The 14,826-nt window shown below is 43.1% G+C and overlaps 1 protein-coding gene across 7 annotated transcripts in view; it reads left to right on the top strand.

The window, feature by feature from the left end:
• Positions 1-8,782: 8,782 nt before the first annotated feature.
• The window catches only part of RUFY3 (RUN and FYVE domain containing 3), a 79,417-nt gene continuing 73,373 nt past the window's right edge, over positions 8,783-14,826 (top strand). For all 7 annotated transcript variants that reach the window (XM_043544721.1, XM_037896695.2, XM_037896692.2 and 4 more), the window contains exon 1: positions 8,783-9,140. In XM_043544721.1, the coding sequence (XP_043400656.1) occupies positions 8,804-9,140 (337 nt within the window). In that variant the 5' untranslated portion in view covers positions 8,783-8,803. The remainder of the gene's footprint in view (positions 9,141-14,826) is intronic.

Here is a 14,826-nt window from a genome sequence, read left to right as displayed (position 1 = left end):
AGTGCTGAGGCAGCAAAAACAATCAGGAAACAGTACTGTTTCTACAATGTAGATGCCTTTAATTTAAAAAAAAAAAAAAAAGCCCCCTTTTTTTTAAATCTTACAACAACTTTCAAAGTCTCCTATTTTTTCCATGCATTCTAACGTAGTACTGTGTTTCCTGTGTTTTAATCTCAGACTGAAAGTCCTGCTGGGAAGTATCAATAAAATGACAGTTTCATTTGAGAGACTACTGACGGTTCTGGTTATGCTGAAATAGTGACAGGTGTTTATAAACGTCTCTTGAAAATGCGACAGTGTAACTTGCACCACTGTGAGCCATATCCTGAGAGATGCTGAACATATACAAATCTAGTTTTGGGTGCTCATGTCTCAGGATGGCAAGTCTGGCTTGATTTTTGTCCTAGGTTAGCAGTGTATGAAAGTCATTATAATCTGTCCAGTGGTTTATGTGAAATGAGTGGATTAGTGGACATATGGCCACATTACAAAACCGCTATTGTAATTAGTAGCCTTGTGACAATCTCCGTGGGGAATCCAAGATTTGAAAGTGCATCATAACTAAATCAATATTCTGACTTTTAGGCTGTGACAGGTTAACAATAATCTAAATTTATGAGCACTCCATAAATGGTATATACAGCATCACTGAAATGTGTAGTTCCCTCTGGAATGTAGGGAGGCAACCAGCTGCTGTACAGCAATGCTGCACAATGGTAACATGTCAGTGATGCAGTTCTGTTTTTCACACTCATTGGCATAGTCTTTGGTTATGTAATACTACTGCAGAGATGACACTTTCTCTTTATATTAAATTTGTATGTTTGAGTTCAGCTCAGTCTAATTGCTTTTTCCTAGAGGAACAAGTTCAGAAGTTAGGTGCCATCTGCTGCTAGTGACCAGTCATGTTTCCCCCCCAGAGTAATGTACATAGCTTTTATGAAAGGAAAAAAAATGGGTGGGAAAACAAGCATAGCAGAAATATAGTCAGACGGGAACATATGAAAGGAGATTAATTTCAGCTTGTGTACTAGTCACGTAAATTACTGCCGAAATTGGAGCTATGCAGTGTGATTCTAAAGACAGAATTTATCTCAATATGTGGATACACAGGGACAGATCCTCAGGGTAAATCCATGTAACTTCATTGACTTCAGTGGTGCTGCACCTGTTTGCCCCTGCAAATGGTTTGGCTGATTAAATGCAGCACAGGAATACATGTTTACACCATACAAATACCATTCATACCACATAGCAGCATTCTGAATAGAGCCTGTAATTAATTTGACCTTGGTAACAAACTAGTATTTTTGTGTTTTAGTAGTGGGTGTGACAGAGAGAACTTGAGTTCGATCTGGCCACTGAGCAGTGGCACCTTAGAAGCGGGAGGTGAGCCAATGCAGACTACTCCAGAGGGCCAGGGAGCAATAGTGGCTGGCAGCTGTGGGGGCGATTTTCACATCTCCGGCTTCTCTGTGAAATTGGGGTCCATGCTGCAGCAACATCTCAGAGAAAGAGGGAGGACTGCAGGTAGGTGTAGGAATGAAGCAAGGGATCCCTCAGGTCCTGGAATGATTATTTGTGAGCCTATGCATGTTTTCTGCCGGTACAGTCCATACACAAACAATTTACCAAATTTCCATTGAAAAGAGTCTTGTGTAAAAATCCCAAATAGTAGTGGATTGGTGAGCCAACAGGTTTCTTCAACTCTGGTTTTTATTATGAAAGATGCATTTATTACACGTTTTATAGAATGGGTTTTTTGAAAAGTGCTCAGTGGCGGCCTAACTCTGCTGCAGTTGAAATCACTGGACATTTTACTGTTGGCCATTGACTTCAGTGGAAGAAGAAATGGGCCAAACAGCACTTCTGAAAATCTCATCCTTGAAGGTATTCTGGCTCTGAACTATGCCTTCTGTAATGTGGTTGTACATTGTAAAACCTGTCTGCATATGAATGGCAAATGCTTGGGCTGTACACTCACTCAGTCCTTGTAGCATCACTGCCAGTGGGATTGAATAAGAATAGGGTTAGTGTCAACAGTAGCAATTTGAAGTCCTTTGCTCTTGTAGCAGACATAAAAATGTCTTCCTTATTTAGTGTTGCTCATCTTAAAAACAGGTGTAAATCAGGCTTGTGATGGGAACCCGGGTTTAGCCTTAAACATGGAGGGAGTGTAGTGCTCCTTAATAACTATTATCTTTATTTACTAAGTGTGCCGAGAGCATGATAAAGCCAAAAAAATCATTGTGCATTTCACACTGGTATTTTTTCAATACATTAGCTGCACAGCTGGAAAGACCTCAGTTATAGGTGATTTTTTTTAAATAGGCCTATGTTCTTTTGGGGGGAAAGAGTGGGGGTGGGGGATAGGGAAGGGAATATCAAAACCTCAGCCCAACTGGGTGATTATACCAGTGTGTAAAAATTTTGAAAACACAAAATGATCTTATTACTCGGATGGCCACTAACTGAAATGCTCATTTCCTGTAAAGATGATTTTCATATTACCATTCAGGGTGGATTTGATTTAAATCACTAGTCAGGAAGGTCAATTTAATCATGGTTTTCTACATAAACGTGCATTCTTGTTAGTTGTTATAACAATACATATCCTTCACAACTCAGTGATAGATGTAGGTTTCATTTTTAGAAGGTACACACTATACATTTTTAAACAGTGATTTATTTTGAAAACTTTTCAGATTAGTTTTACAGCTATATCAGAAAATGAATGATTGTTTGATTATTTCATTTACCAAAGGTAATTGAAGCAGATATTTATGAAGTCAGTGGGAGGTGAACTATCTCCAAATCAACAGGTTAATCATTAATATTTGGAGGATTTCTTGCCATGCTGTATTAGGAGGAGAACATCACCAGACAGACACTTAAATTGTTTTATTTAAGTAAAACAACGTTAAGTATTCTGGATTTTTTTCTTCAACAGCAAACATATAATATTTTAACAAAACAAGCATATGTCTCTCGCTTCTCACATTTATCTCCAGACTTCTCCTTGTCCAGATCTATTCCACCCCCAACAATCTTCTATTCATTGAACTTTTTTGAAACTTTGCACTTTTAGAGAGAGGTAAGGGATTGACTCTGCATACACAAATTTGCAGAGGGACAATAGAGTTGAGGTCTGTTATTTCTCACCTCTCTATATTATTTCTTTATTTTAAAACATTTTTGCTGTTAACAAGCATGTTACCTCTGGAGACACAAATCCACAGTTTGAGAACAAGCATCTCTGATGGTATCTTATAGACTGAGTACTGAGTCCCATTGGGTAGATAGAAAGATTAACCTAAATAATCTATACTGTACAGAAGCCTGTGGAACCCCATAAAATTGGGTCCCTAATCCATGAACCATTGGAACTCATTTACAAAACTTTTCTTAAACATTACATGAATATATTGTCTCATACTATAGAATTAGAATTTATAATCCCTATTCCATGATGAGATATCTTTGAGCTATAATGTATCTTAATTAAAACTCTGTTTTGATAGGTTTTTTCCTCAAAAAACATTTTATCAAAAAAATCCGATTTAAATTAAAAAAATCATTGATTTTTATCCACCCTGATACCATTCACATCCTTAAAGGTGTAGAACATACAGAGCTAGCAAATTAATGTGCAAAACCGTAGGGCAATCAAAGTATGCAGAATGCTTTGTGTTAATGTATAAAATTGATGGACCTTTGACAACAAGAAGACTTATGGAAACTGGTGATGCATTTCTCCCTTTTTCAATATCAAAAATTTCCTTGCCTTGCCTCTAGAAATTGTAGACTTATAACTTAAGCCAACATTAATTTAGCATACTGACTTTAGCTTGTACCTTTAGTCTTTTGGGAAACATTATATCGCAGTCCAGACAGTAGATGGTGCACATAATCTTGTAGACTTGAAAGTAGTGCCAACCTGTTCAACCTGAAAATGAAATCTCTTGGGATCTTATTTACAGTTTGCTAATTCAGAGCCTAGATAGTCTTCATTTTTGAAAGATGAAATGATTTTTTAATAGGGGCTTTTAAATATATTGAATAAGGAAGGACTACTGAACACTACAAGGCCAGTAATGTAATTATGTCTCTAAGTGGAACTAAAAAACACTTCTAACAGGCTACTGATAATACTGATGGTAAATGATTCTAAAGACCTCATAAGAGAGGATGTGTGTGTGACGGATTCAGTCACGGGGACCCCTGTGGGATTGTCACTGGATGTGCTGAAATTACCTCTGAGCCAGGAGGGAAGCTTGGGAAGAAATTAGGGAAAGGCTATACAGTGACAAAGAGAGGCAGAGTGGGTTTATGGATAATGTTTTCCTTATTCTAACAAAGTTCCTTGTTCTCAGAAAAAAAAATGACACATCTAAATTACCATTGTTACATGACATTATAGCTCTGCCACAAAGAACTTCAGCTTAGTGGTGGGCAGGATGCACTGCTTAGGAAGGAGTTGGAGAGGCAGAGAAAAGGTTGATCAAATGGCCATGCTAGAGCTATGAAACACAGCAGGGAACTTCTGTAAACTAACGGCAAATTTTGCAAAGCCCTTGCCTTACTGTCTACTCCCTTCCTGTTCAGCAAACAAAATTTTTGATGATGAGGTTCCTGGGGGGGGGCTTTAATATGTCTTCCCATTCAGCTATAATTTCTACGAGTAAGCTGGACCAGACCACTTGCAGGTTCTATTCCTCCTTTATGTTCAGGAGTTACACACTTGAAGCTGCATGACTCACCAGAATTTTTTTTTTTAACCTTTTTACAAAAATATGTATTTGAAAAACACTAAGAAGACCTGTAGATACCACCTTCTAGCAAGAGGGACAGGACACCAAAGATTCTGGTAACTTCAGACACAAAAGAGACCAGCACCTATTGTGGTTGGCTTTATTTTTGTATATGTGACCTTGGTTCCTGAGCATACATTCCCCATTGCTGAGACAGAGCGAGCAAGAGAAATATACAGACCGGTCTACCTAGATAGAATTAAATCTCCTTGTAAACATCCACACCCATCACTCACAACATCCAGTCTATTTGCCTGGTAGTCATTCTGTAGTCATCCAGACAGCATCAACATTTGGATGTGTGAACAAACAATAAAATGGAGGGTAGAAACCCAACAGACCATTCTAAATCAAAAGTGTAGGGCAGTAAAAGTAAACCTGCAGGTACCTAAAACCATACAAGTGCATTGCATCTTCTCTCCTTTCTATGGAACTTCTAATAGAAACAAAATATCAGTTACACTGCTTTACTCTTCCTGTCACTGACAAAACCCATAGAAAACTCTACCATACTGGGGTAGCAAATAATTAGTGGCAGCACTAGAAAAAAATTAGTCTCCAGGAATGAGTTGCCACTTCTGCAATTTTGTCCTGTGGGAGAAAATATTACACTGCAGTATGACATGATGTTGCGACATGATGCAAAGAAAGATTGTAGACAGGATATTTTTCAGAGCCTGTGAATTAGTCTTGCAAGATTCAAGAAAAATGAATTAAGTTGGTGAAAAGTGGGAACCCTAAAATCAGCACCAAAATTTATTCCACCTCTGAAAACCTTAATAAAAACTTTTCATACCCATCTTTTACAGCTAGAATTCTCTGATTAATATGTGAGCTAGTTATTTGTCTTAAATAATAAAAATAACATAACTTTGCACTTCTATCCAAGGATCTGAAAATGCCAAATAAAGAAAGCCTCACTACACTCCTGTAATGGAGGAGTATATATAAACATTCCCATTTTGCAGCTAGGAAATTGAAGCACAAAGCAGCTTTGACTTTCCTATAGTTGCATAAGGATGTCTATGACAGAAATAGAATGTAGATCTTCCCATATAAGGTCTGATCCAACAAGGTGCTGAGTGTCTTCCACTCCTGTGGAAGTCATTAGGAGTAGACGATAGCACCTTGCAGGATTGAACACTTAATCACAAGATTATCCTTTCCTTCTTATATATGTTAACCTTTGTTTTGGGATGACACACTACGGTACACATGAAATGACAATGTTTTCTTTTAAATTGCTGTTCCGCCAGCAAGCAGTGAGTGTTCGGCCATGTCCTTTTAACAGGAAAAAGGAAAGGGAAGTTGGTATTAGTTTTTTTGTCATGCGTTGGTACTGATTAAAATTTGGGCATTGGAGAGAGAAGAAAGTAGGCACTGCAGAAAATCCTTTCTTGAGGAGAGAGATGGGGAACAAGTAGTAGGGAGAAGTTAATGAGAAGCAGGGTAAAATGTAAGGGAATGGGAAAATGAATATGATGTGAAAAGGAAAATCTAGAGGGGAAAAAAGAAACTAACAAAACAAGGCAGGGAAAAAAATTCTGTGAACCCCTCTGAAAAGATGTGTGCTCCTTATTCTTCATTGCTTTGCAAGTGTGTGAAGGGTTTTAAATATAAAAAGCCTTTCCTTTCCCCCTCATTGAATATATTTTTGTCTGTTAGACAGTAATGGCCATACTGTGGTGGGTAAATCGGTTTGGGGGTCAATAATATTTGAGATATTTATGTAGTGAAGCAGTAGTGATTCATGTTCAAAATCACCACTGCTACTAGAACATACAGGAATCTGGGTCATTAATCTTTATTTACAGGCAAATGTCCTGAGGTGCAGGCAAATTCTGCAGTGACACTTCACCCCCTGCACCTGTTGATTTCAAAGGGCTTTACAAATATTAGCAAATCTTCAGTTTTCCCTTCTGAAGTAGGGAAGAAATGGAGAAGCTGAAGCAGAGGTTAAATGCCTTGCCCTAGTTGTACAGAAAATCTGTTGTACAGAATAGAGCCTAGATTGCCTCTCAACTGCAAAACCCTTTTGTATTTGTTCTTGTGGTAAGGTACGACTTGTGTCTTCTGTAAACATGCAGCATCTGAATCTGCTGTAAAACCTGTGAGGTTCAATTACTTTAGTCGGATGGCACAGCGTGTAAGCCACTGCAAAATTTTGCACGCCAACTTCCATAAATCTACTTTAACAAAATACTATTTATGTAGCCTGCAACAAACTTATGAAACACTGTAGAATAAAATAGTTTTGTTTGGTATGGATGTTTTGAAAAATAGAAAATACATCTTATTAGATTATATTGGAAGCTTCTCCTTCTCAAACAATCCATAATAGTGACCTACAGCTGAAGACTGTTTTGTCTTTTGGAATTGCATGTTTGTATTACTCTGTTTCTGTTCTCATCTTATTTATATTAGGCACTGTTATATTTACTTATATTAGGCACTGTTTGTTAGTTGATTGAAAATGTAAACAATCAATTAGCTTTTAGTTGGAATAGAGAAATTGGAAATTCAAATAACTTAGGCAGCAGTTAAAGTTAAACCTGCCATGTCACTGAAGTTTTGAAAGTAATTCTTAATATTTATGTAGTATTATAGATGATATTGACAAAGGTAAAAACTTGGTCAACAATACCTCTTGATATTAGTCCTTAAGAGAAACCAGTATTAGTAAATAATGTATGAAAGAAAATAAACTGAGGCCTAAATCTGCACAGTTTACTCATTCCTCACAAAGGGGGAAAACGCCTCATATGATTAAGGACAACCTGCACAAATAGTAGTTTAGTCCCCTGGTTTGAAAATACAGGCAGTGCAAAAGTTTCCATGTTTATAATTCTACTGTTGTAATTTGAATGTTTGACATTGTTTTAGGAAGGAAATTAGTATTTATAATGTGCTCAGAAAACAAAAAGTGCTATATCAGTGCATTATCTATAAAGTATTATTCAATATTATGTATCGGCCAAGAAAAATGGAGAAGCAAAGACAAAATAGCTATCAGACACAGGGTGTCATATACTACAGTGATGAGGGCCATGTAAGGACATTAATGTATTGACAGACAGAGAGGTACAGCAAACTCTTCTAGAGTCATTTTACAAATGTACATATTTTGGAGGAAAATAGCACCTGATACATTCTGCTCTAGTAAACTAAAATAACTATGCTGGAAATCATATTTGAAAGAAGAATGGAGAGCTTCTAACTATAAAATAAGATCTATGTATACTTGTTAATTAATACTACTTAGTATGTGCAGTACAACTTTGTTTAACAGAGCAACTTGGACAAATTGCCCTCTTCCCCCCCCCTCCAAAAAAAACCCCCAAACCCCAGACTTACAGAATTAAAACACACAATGAAGACATTGAAGGATAGAAAGGGAAAAATACAGGCAAGCGAGAAACCTGGATCTTCACGGCACCAAAGGGTGAGGGAGAGACACTGGACACGGAGTGAGTGAGCAAACGTGCAGAGGGATCAGTGGGGCTGGAACCCCCCAGGAGAGACTTTCTAACTGTGGGAGGGGGGGGGGTTCAGACACCTTCAGGGGCTGAATGTGCTGGGGCTATGGGAAGGTGAACCCCCCTTAGAGTTGAACCCCGCAGGGGTTGGGGTGCACAGAGGGGACTCTGTGTGTGTGTGTGTGTGTGGGGGGGGGTTAATAGTTAACAGCCTCAGGCGCTGGGGTGGTTGTGGGCACGGTAGGTATTGGTGAGGGTCCAATCCCGGCTCGGGGGCAGTGGGGTGCCTAGAGGAGGCAGGGGTGGGGCTGTAAAGGTTTAATTAACCCCTGCACGGCGGGGAGGTTGTACGGGAGAGTGGCAAGCGGCAGATTTAACCCCCTCAGAAGGGGGGGGCTGGGGTTGACCCCCCCCGGGGGTGGGGGGTTGGGTGAGGTGAGCTGGGGGGCGGGGTCTCCAGGCGGACGGTCCCCGCTGGCGGGCGGGGCCGGCCGTTCCGGGGCGGGGCCGGTGTCCATGGCGGAGGCGGGCTCGCGGCGGCGGACCCAGCTCGGCGGGGAAAGTTGCCCGGACGGAGCCGGCGCGGCGCGGCCCCCGACCATGGAGCAGCGGGCTGAGCGCAGCCCCTCGGCCGGGGGGCTGGAGGCCGCGGACGGGGAAGCGGCGGCGGCGCCCCCCGAGTCCCCCCCCTATTTCCTGCTCTATCCGGGCCATCGAGGCGCCGCGCCGCCCGGGCTGCTGCCGCCGCAGAGCGTGTGGAGCCCCCCCGGCGGTGGCGGCGGCGGCGGCGCCCTGCCCGTGCTGCTGCTGAGCTCCCCGGGGCCCGCGCCGGGACAGGACAGAGCCGGCCCCCGTGAGTAATAACCCCCCGCCCTCAGCACCGCCCCCCACCCACGCCGGGGCGTCTCCTTCCCTCAGACCCCCCTTCCCCCCGCACCGCCCCCGGGGGGCCGGCACCCCCGCCCTCAGACCCCCCTTTCCCCCCGCACCGCACCCGGGGGGCCGGCACCCCCGCCCTCAGACCCCCCTTCCCCCCGCACCGCACCCGGGGGGCCGGCACCCCCGCCCTCAGACCCCCCTTCCCCCCGCACCGCACCCGGGGGGCCCTGCATGGCTCCTCTCTACTTCCTCGGCTTCCAGACCCGAGTCTCCTCCCCCCCAGTTCAGGAGCTCCAGCTCCCTTACACAGGGATTCCCTGACCCCTTCCCCCCTTCCTCCCCCCCTCCAGTTCACCTGCCCAGAGTCTCTCCTTCTCAGACTCCCCTGGACTTGAACTTGGGTCTGGATGGTGGTGGCATCTGCAGAGCCTTCCTTCCCCCTTCTTCCCTTCAGCTTACTGGCACCCTTTCAACAAGGGGGGCGCGCAGGCAGACTCCCCTTGGCCTGTGATAAACCCCTGGGGCATGAGGATGCATGCGTCCGAGAGGGATAAGAGGCAAGGGGGGGTTGGGTTTCCCACTTTAAAAGAAAACTAGTTTCATTGCCGAGGAAGGAGGTAACGCATCTGGCCAAGGTAACTTATGTTAAGCTGCGCTCTGGTGGAAATGTTTGTACTTTGTTTCTGAAAAAGATATTGACTATTTAAGATAGCATGGTGGGCTGACTACTTTGTAATTAGACAAGAGGAAGGCAAAGAGGCTGCAGGTAGCTGCACTTCTGTGAATTATTTTTGATTTATCACTTCGATTCATTCCATTCAAATATGTGTGAACCCTGGGGATCAGTCATTTCTGGTGGGAAAGAGTTAGCAGTATCCAGAGAGTAACGACACCATTGGGTATGGGGAAATCACACCAAAACTCCTTGGAAATTGGTGGCAGAATCTTCAGAAGAAGGGGGCCTATCGCGCTCCCTCCATCCTGTCACTGTCCTCTCCTTAACAGGATGTATGTATCCGAGCTGAAGACGGGAGGCCTTGAACATTGTGGAAGATACATTGAAAGGAGATGCTTCAGTATGCGTGGCTGCATGAAATGCTCATCCACAGACTCAGTTACCATGTTAAAAAATAATCATGAGCCTTGTCTCTCCCCTCCCCTCGTTTTGGGGAAGGAGCTCTCAGTCCTTTGAAGTTTAATTGGGTAGCTACATTGCCATGCTTGGAGGAGAGGATGGATATGGGTTCTCAGGGAAAGGCTGGCTTCGACTGCCTGCCTCCTGCCACTGTGTCCTAAAGCAAATCGATATTATACAGGGTGTTTTTCTCCACTTGACAAGGCTATGTAATTGTGTGGGGTTATTTTGCAGTCTGTTTGTGACCGGGGATAGGTTATTTGTTGTGTTTTAGCAAAGGCTGGTTATAGGGTGGAAGTGTCTAACCTGCCCTGTTGCAAGCATACAGTGTCTACAAAGAGGAGTTTAGCATACTCCAAGGTATGGTTAATGTGTCGCGTTTTATATAGTGCTTTTAATCTTCAAAGTGTCTTGCAAACACTAATTTTTACAACACCCTTTTTGAGTGGGTTTCTATTGCGCAAATGGGAAAACTGAGGCAGGGATCTTAATGGGTTTGCCCAAGCCTGAGGGAGTCAAAGCCAGTATAAGAACTCAAAAGTCCCTAGTTCATTACCCTCCTCCCTTCCTAGGTGTTGTTCTGCAACAGCTGTTGGTAATACAGAAGTCTTTGGAAGAAGCCTAGTGACATAGCAGGAAGTAAAGGGAAGAGGAAATGTAAATTGTTCCCATGGTGCTGCTTGTCAGCTTCTCCTGGGTCAAACTTGCATGCAGGTCAGCATTCTTCATCCTCGCTCTCATTCTCACTTTCTCCATCACAGGCAGTAGCAAGACTTGCTCATTCGCTGTCTGGGCAGTAGCAGCAAACTTTTCTGCCAAGTCTCACTTCTTTGGTATGAACAATAAAACAGTGTTTACAGTTTTTTCTGGAGGGATTTGCTTTACATTTCAGTTCGGGGACTAGCCCTACTTCCCTGCAGACTCTGTGGCCTGAGAGGCTTCGCAACTTCTTACAGTATCCCTGAGTGGTTATAATTATTATTATAGTAGTAGTACAGTGCTCTGTGAGGTGGGTATGTTTATTGATGGGGTGGTCTATAAAGATGTTGCAGAAATGCCTTGAGTGGTGGGTCTGGCTTTCATAAAACAATTCACAAGTGCTTTCTTGCGTCTCTAGAGTGAAATAAAAGTTTGTTTGTGCTCTCCTGAGCTGGAAAAGGATGTGTGCCAAAACATTTCAAAGGTAAAAATCCCAAAGCCAACATTCAGGTTCCCCAGCCAGGTTTTTTCCCCCAGTGTGCTGTGTCGGCGTAGGAAGCTTAACTGCCCCAGCCGGTTCAGGAGGCCACCAGTAGTTTGCAGCATTTGATTTACACCCTCCCCAAATTTAGGAGAGCTGTTTTTATCTGGTCCTGGTTAGCCCAGACAATGCTTTCCTCATCAAGCCTCACCTACGCTTTCAGGATTAAACCAGGGCAATTAATCCCTGTATCTTTCTATCATTTGTTGTTAAGACCACCCAGTTGATTCCCAGGTGTCAGGACTCTCTGGTGATCGTTTGTTTCCCAAAAGAAAGTGAGAAAGGAACTTGAACAGAGGGAGGCTTCAGCATAAATATATATAAAGCAGAGGGAGGAAAGAAAAGAAAAAGATGATCTTTCATAAGCTATTGATATCAAAATTGTACCACATGCAATATGAGTTTTATAGACTACAGAAATCTCCCCTAATATATCTACCCCACAAAGCAGCAGGCCATTCAATCACAGAAGACCTTGGTGTTGATAATAGGGGAGTCCATATGTTATGGTGAACTCTAGCCTTGTTTCACTGAGACTTTTTAAATATCTCTTATTTGTATTATCATGGCTTGAGGCAGCCCCTGCATCAGACAATATTTTTATTCCTTACAATCCTACACAACCAGCATTGAAACTTTTGCTTGTGTGTGTGGTTCTCCTGGGTTCCCTAATCTTTGCTACCACCATCATTTTAAAAATTAAGGTAAACTAAGGAGTAGTAAGATTACTTTCTGTATTTTGCATTTACAGTGCCTTTCAGTCAAGAATCTAAAAGCACTGTGTAAACCTTAATCCCTCCAGCACAGCAGTAAAGGGAGAGAAGAGTTTTAAGGACAACTAATGGGAAGGGGCAAAGAGTCCTGTGGCACCTTATAGACGAACAGACGTATTGGAGCATCAGCTTTCGTGGGTGAATACCCACTTTGTTGGATGCAATGGGAAGGGCATTTCCTGGCAATTAATGAATATGGGAGTTGGGGGATTAAGGTATATAAAAAGCCCTTTTCCCAGCAATTAGTGATCAGCTGAGTTATGTCTCACATGGAGGTTATGGTTGTTATAAACAAGAAAATAAGTACTTTCTGCTGAAATGTAGTTTGTCATGGATATGGCATTCTGTGTACATTATAAGGCTCTTACTAGTAAATGGCCAGTACACAAATCATCAGAAAAACTGTACTCCAAAATGCTTTGAAGGCACATTTAATTCTTAAAAAGAAAAGGAGTACTTGTGGCACCTTAGAGACTAGACTAACAAATTTATTTGAGCATAAGCTTTCGTGAGCTACAGCTCACTTCATTGGATGAAGTGAGCTGTAGCGCATGAAAGCTTATGCTCAAATAAATTGGTTAGTCTCTAAGGTGCCACAAGTACTCCTTTTCTTTTTGCAGATACAGACTAACACCGCTGCTACTCTGAAACCTGTCATTTAATTCTTGGTGTTCATATTATATTTAACTGTGTTCTTTCATATAGGAGTTCGTTTGTGGGAGAAAATGTTTTTTACTTTATACTGAGATGTGTACTAATGAAGGGGGAACTTTATATTGGTCTACAGTCAAGCTGGAAATTGAAGTGGCCAGTAGCTTTGTAAATTGCATGAGGGAATGCTGTAATACAGTGGTTTTCAACCTGTGGTCCACGTATCCCCGAGGGTCTGCAGACTATGTCTAAGGGGTCCACGAAAGGTTGTCATTACAATAGAACAGTGTTTTTCAAACAATGTCAAATTTTCGAAGGTGTCTGCACCTCCATTTGAAATTTTTTAGGGGTCTGCAAATGAAAAAAGTTTGAATAGAAGAGGGAAGGATGTAGATACCGTATTTTAGCAACTGAAGAAAGTGAATTATATACATTTGAGACGAAGGGTACTTCTACATTTGAGCTGAGAATTGAGTCCCAGCTCAAGTAGCCTATGCTAGCTCTGCTTGAGCTAGTGCCATGGGCGGTGGGTGAACCCCCGCTTTGGGGAGGCTAGCCCACTGGCTGCAACCCTTCTGCCCGAGGCCCCGCCCACTGAGCCCCAAACACACACACCCCGTAACAGGAAGAGCCCTGAGGGCCTCCCTGTGACTGGAGGAGCCCCGGCCTACCCACCCCAGCCACGTCTGGCAATCCCCGAGCGCCAGTCTGGTCCCAGCCACGCTGGGCTGAGCCACCTCCACACACCCCAGCCACACCAGGCTGAGTTGCCGACCATGCCGGGTGGCATCGCTTGACCCCCCGCACCTGGTGGGACCCCCACCTCCCTGCCTGGCCAGCCCCAGCACATGGCCGAGCCTCCTCACTCCCCCCGCCAGACCCTCCCGCCCCCTGCTGGCTTGCTGCGTTCCCTCCTCACTTTCCCACTCCCAAGGAGGAGGGATACTGCGAGCTGCCGCAGATAGGCAGCAGCAGACGGTGGGGGCTACAGGAAAGGGGCAGGACCACCATGGCCCAGGTGTTAGCCTTTCCTGGCCTATTATACCCGCCATCCATGGCTAGAACCTAAAAATAGCTGCGTGTCCATGAAAGCACAGATGACCACTTGGGCTAGCTGGTCCGAGTACAATCCTGCCCGACCCCTGAGTACATGCTCAGGTGGATAGCCTGAGCCACCATGGGCACACTGCTATTTTTAGGTGCTAGTCTGAGAAGAGCTAGCATGAGTACATCTACACAAACTGGGAATCACAACTCCCTGCTCAAATGTAGATGACCCTAAGAGTACGAATGGAAAACTTGAGGAGACTGGGGAAAGGGAGGCTTGTAAACTGTAAAGCTACTTAAGTTTAGAGTTGAAAATTCTGAAAATATAAAGTATGTTCATGATTTGTAAATAACTGTAGTCTTGGTCGCTATTTGCTGAAGTTTGTTAGATGGCTACAGTGTCAATCTTGTACACAATATACACTATGCTGCTAGTTTTACAAATAAACTAAACTGAAGCATGGGCTATCTAGGCTTGTTAGTTACAGCATAATGTTAGTAATACCAGGGCTGCAGGTCTGAACTCCATGCGAGCCATGACCTGATAACATATTGGGCCTATGGTGACAGGTGTGCTAAGAATAGCATGAAGATATTCAGAGATGCTGAAGAACAGACACCAAGAATTTATCCTACAGTATAACAATTTTATTTTGTGTAGTGACTACTACTTACGTCCTTGTCACAAACTAGATGTTTTTCCAGAACCATGTACAAGTGATGGGTCTTTCCATTGCAGCTGCAAGTTCCTCCTTCCTACAGGTCTCCCCAAGGGGTAGGCAAATGAGCACGTGCTCCGTTGTCTGCGCTTCAC

This window comes from Chelonia mydas, chromosome 4 (assembly GCF_015237465.2).
Source record: "Chelonia mydas isolate rCheMyd1 chromosome 4, rCheMyd1.pri.v2, whole genome shotgun sequence".
Taxonomy (NCBI): Eukaryota; Metazoa; Chordata; order Testudines; family Cheloniidae; genus Chelonia; species Chelonia mydas.
The sequence above is the reverse complement of the archived record's forward strand: the minus strand, read 5'-3'. Positions and strand labels throughout refer to the sequence as shown.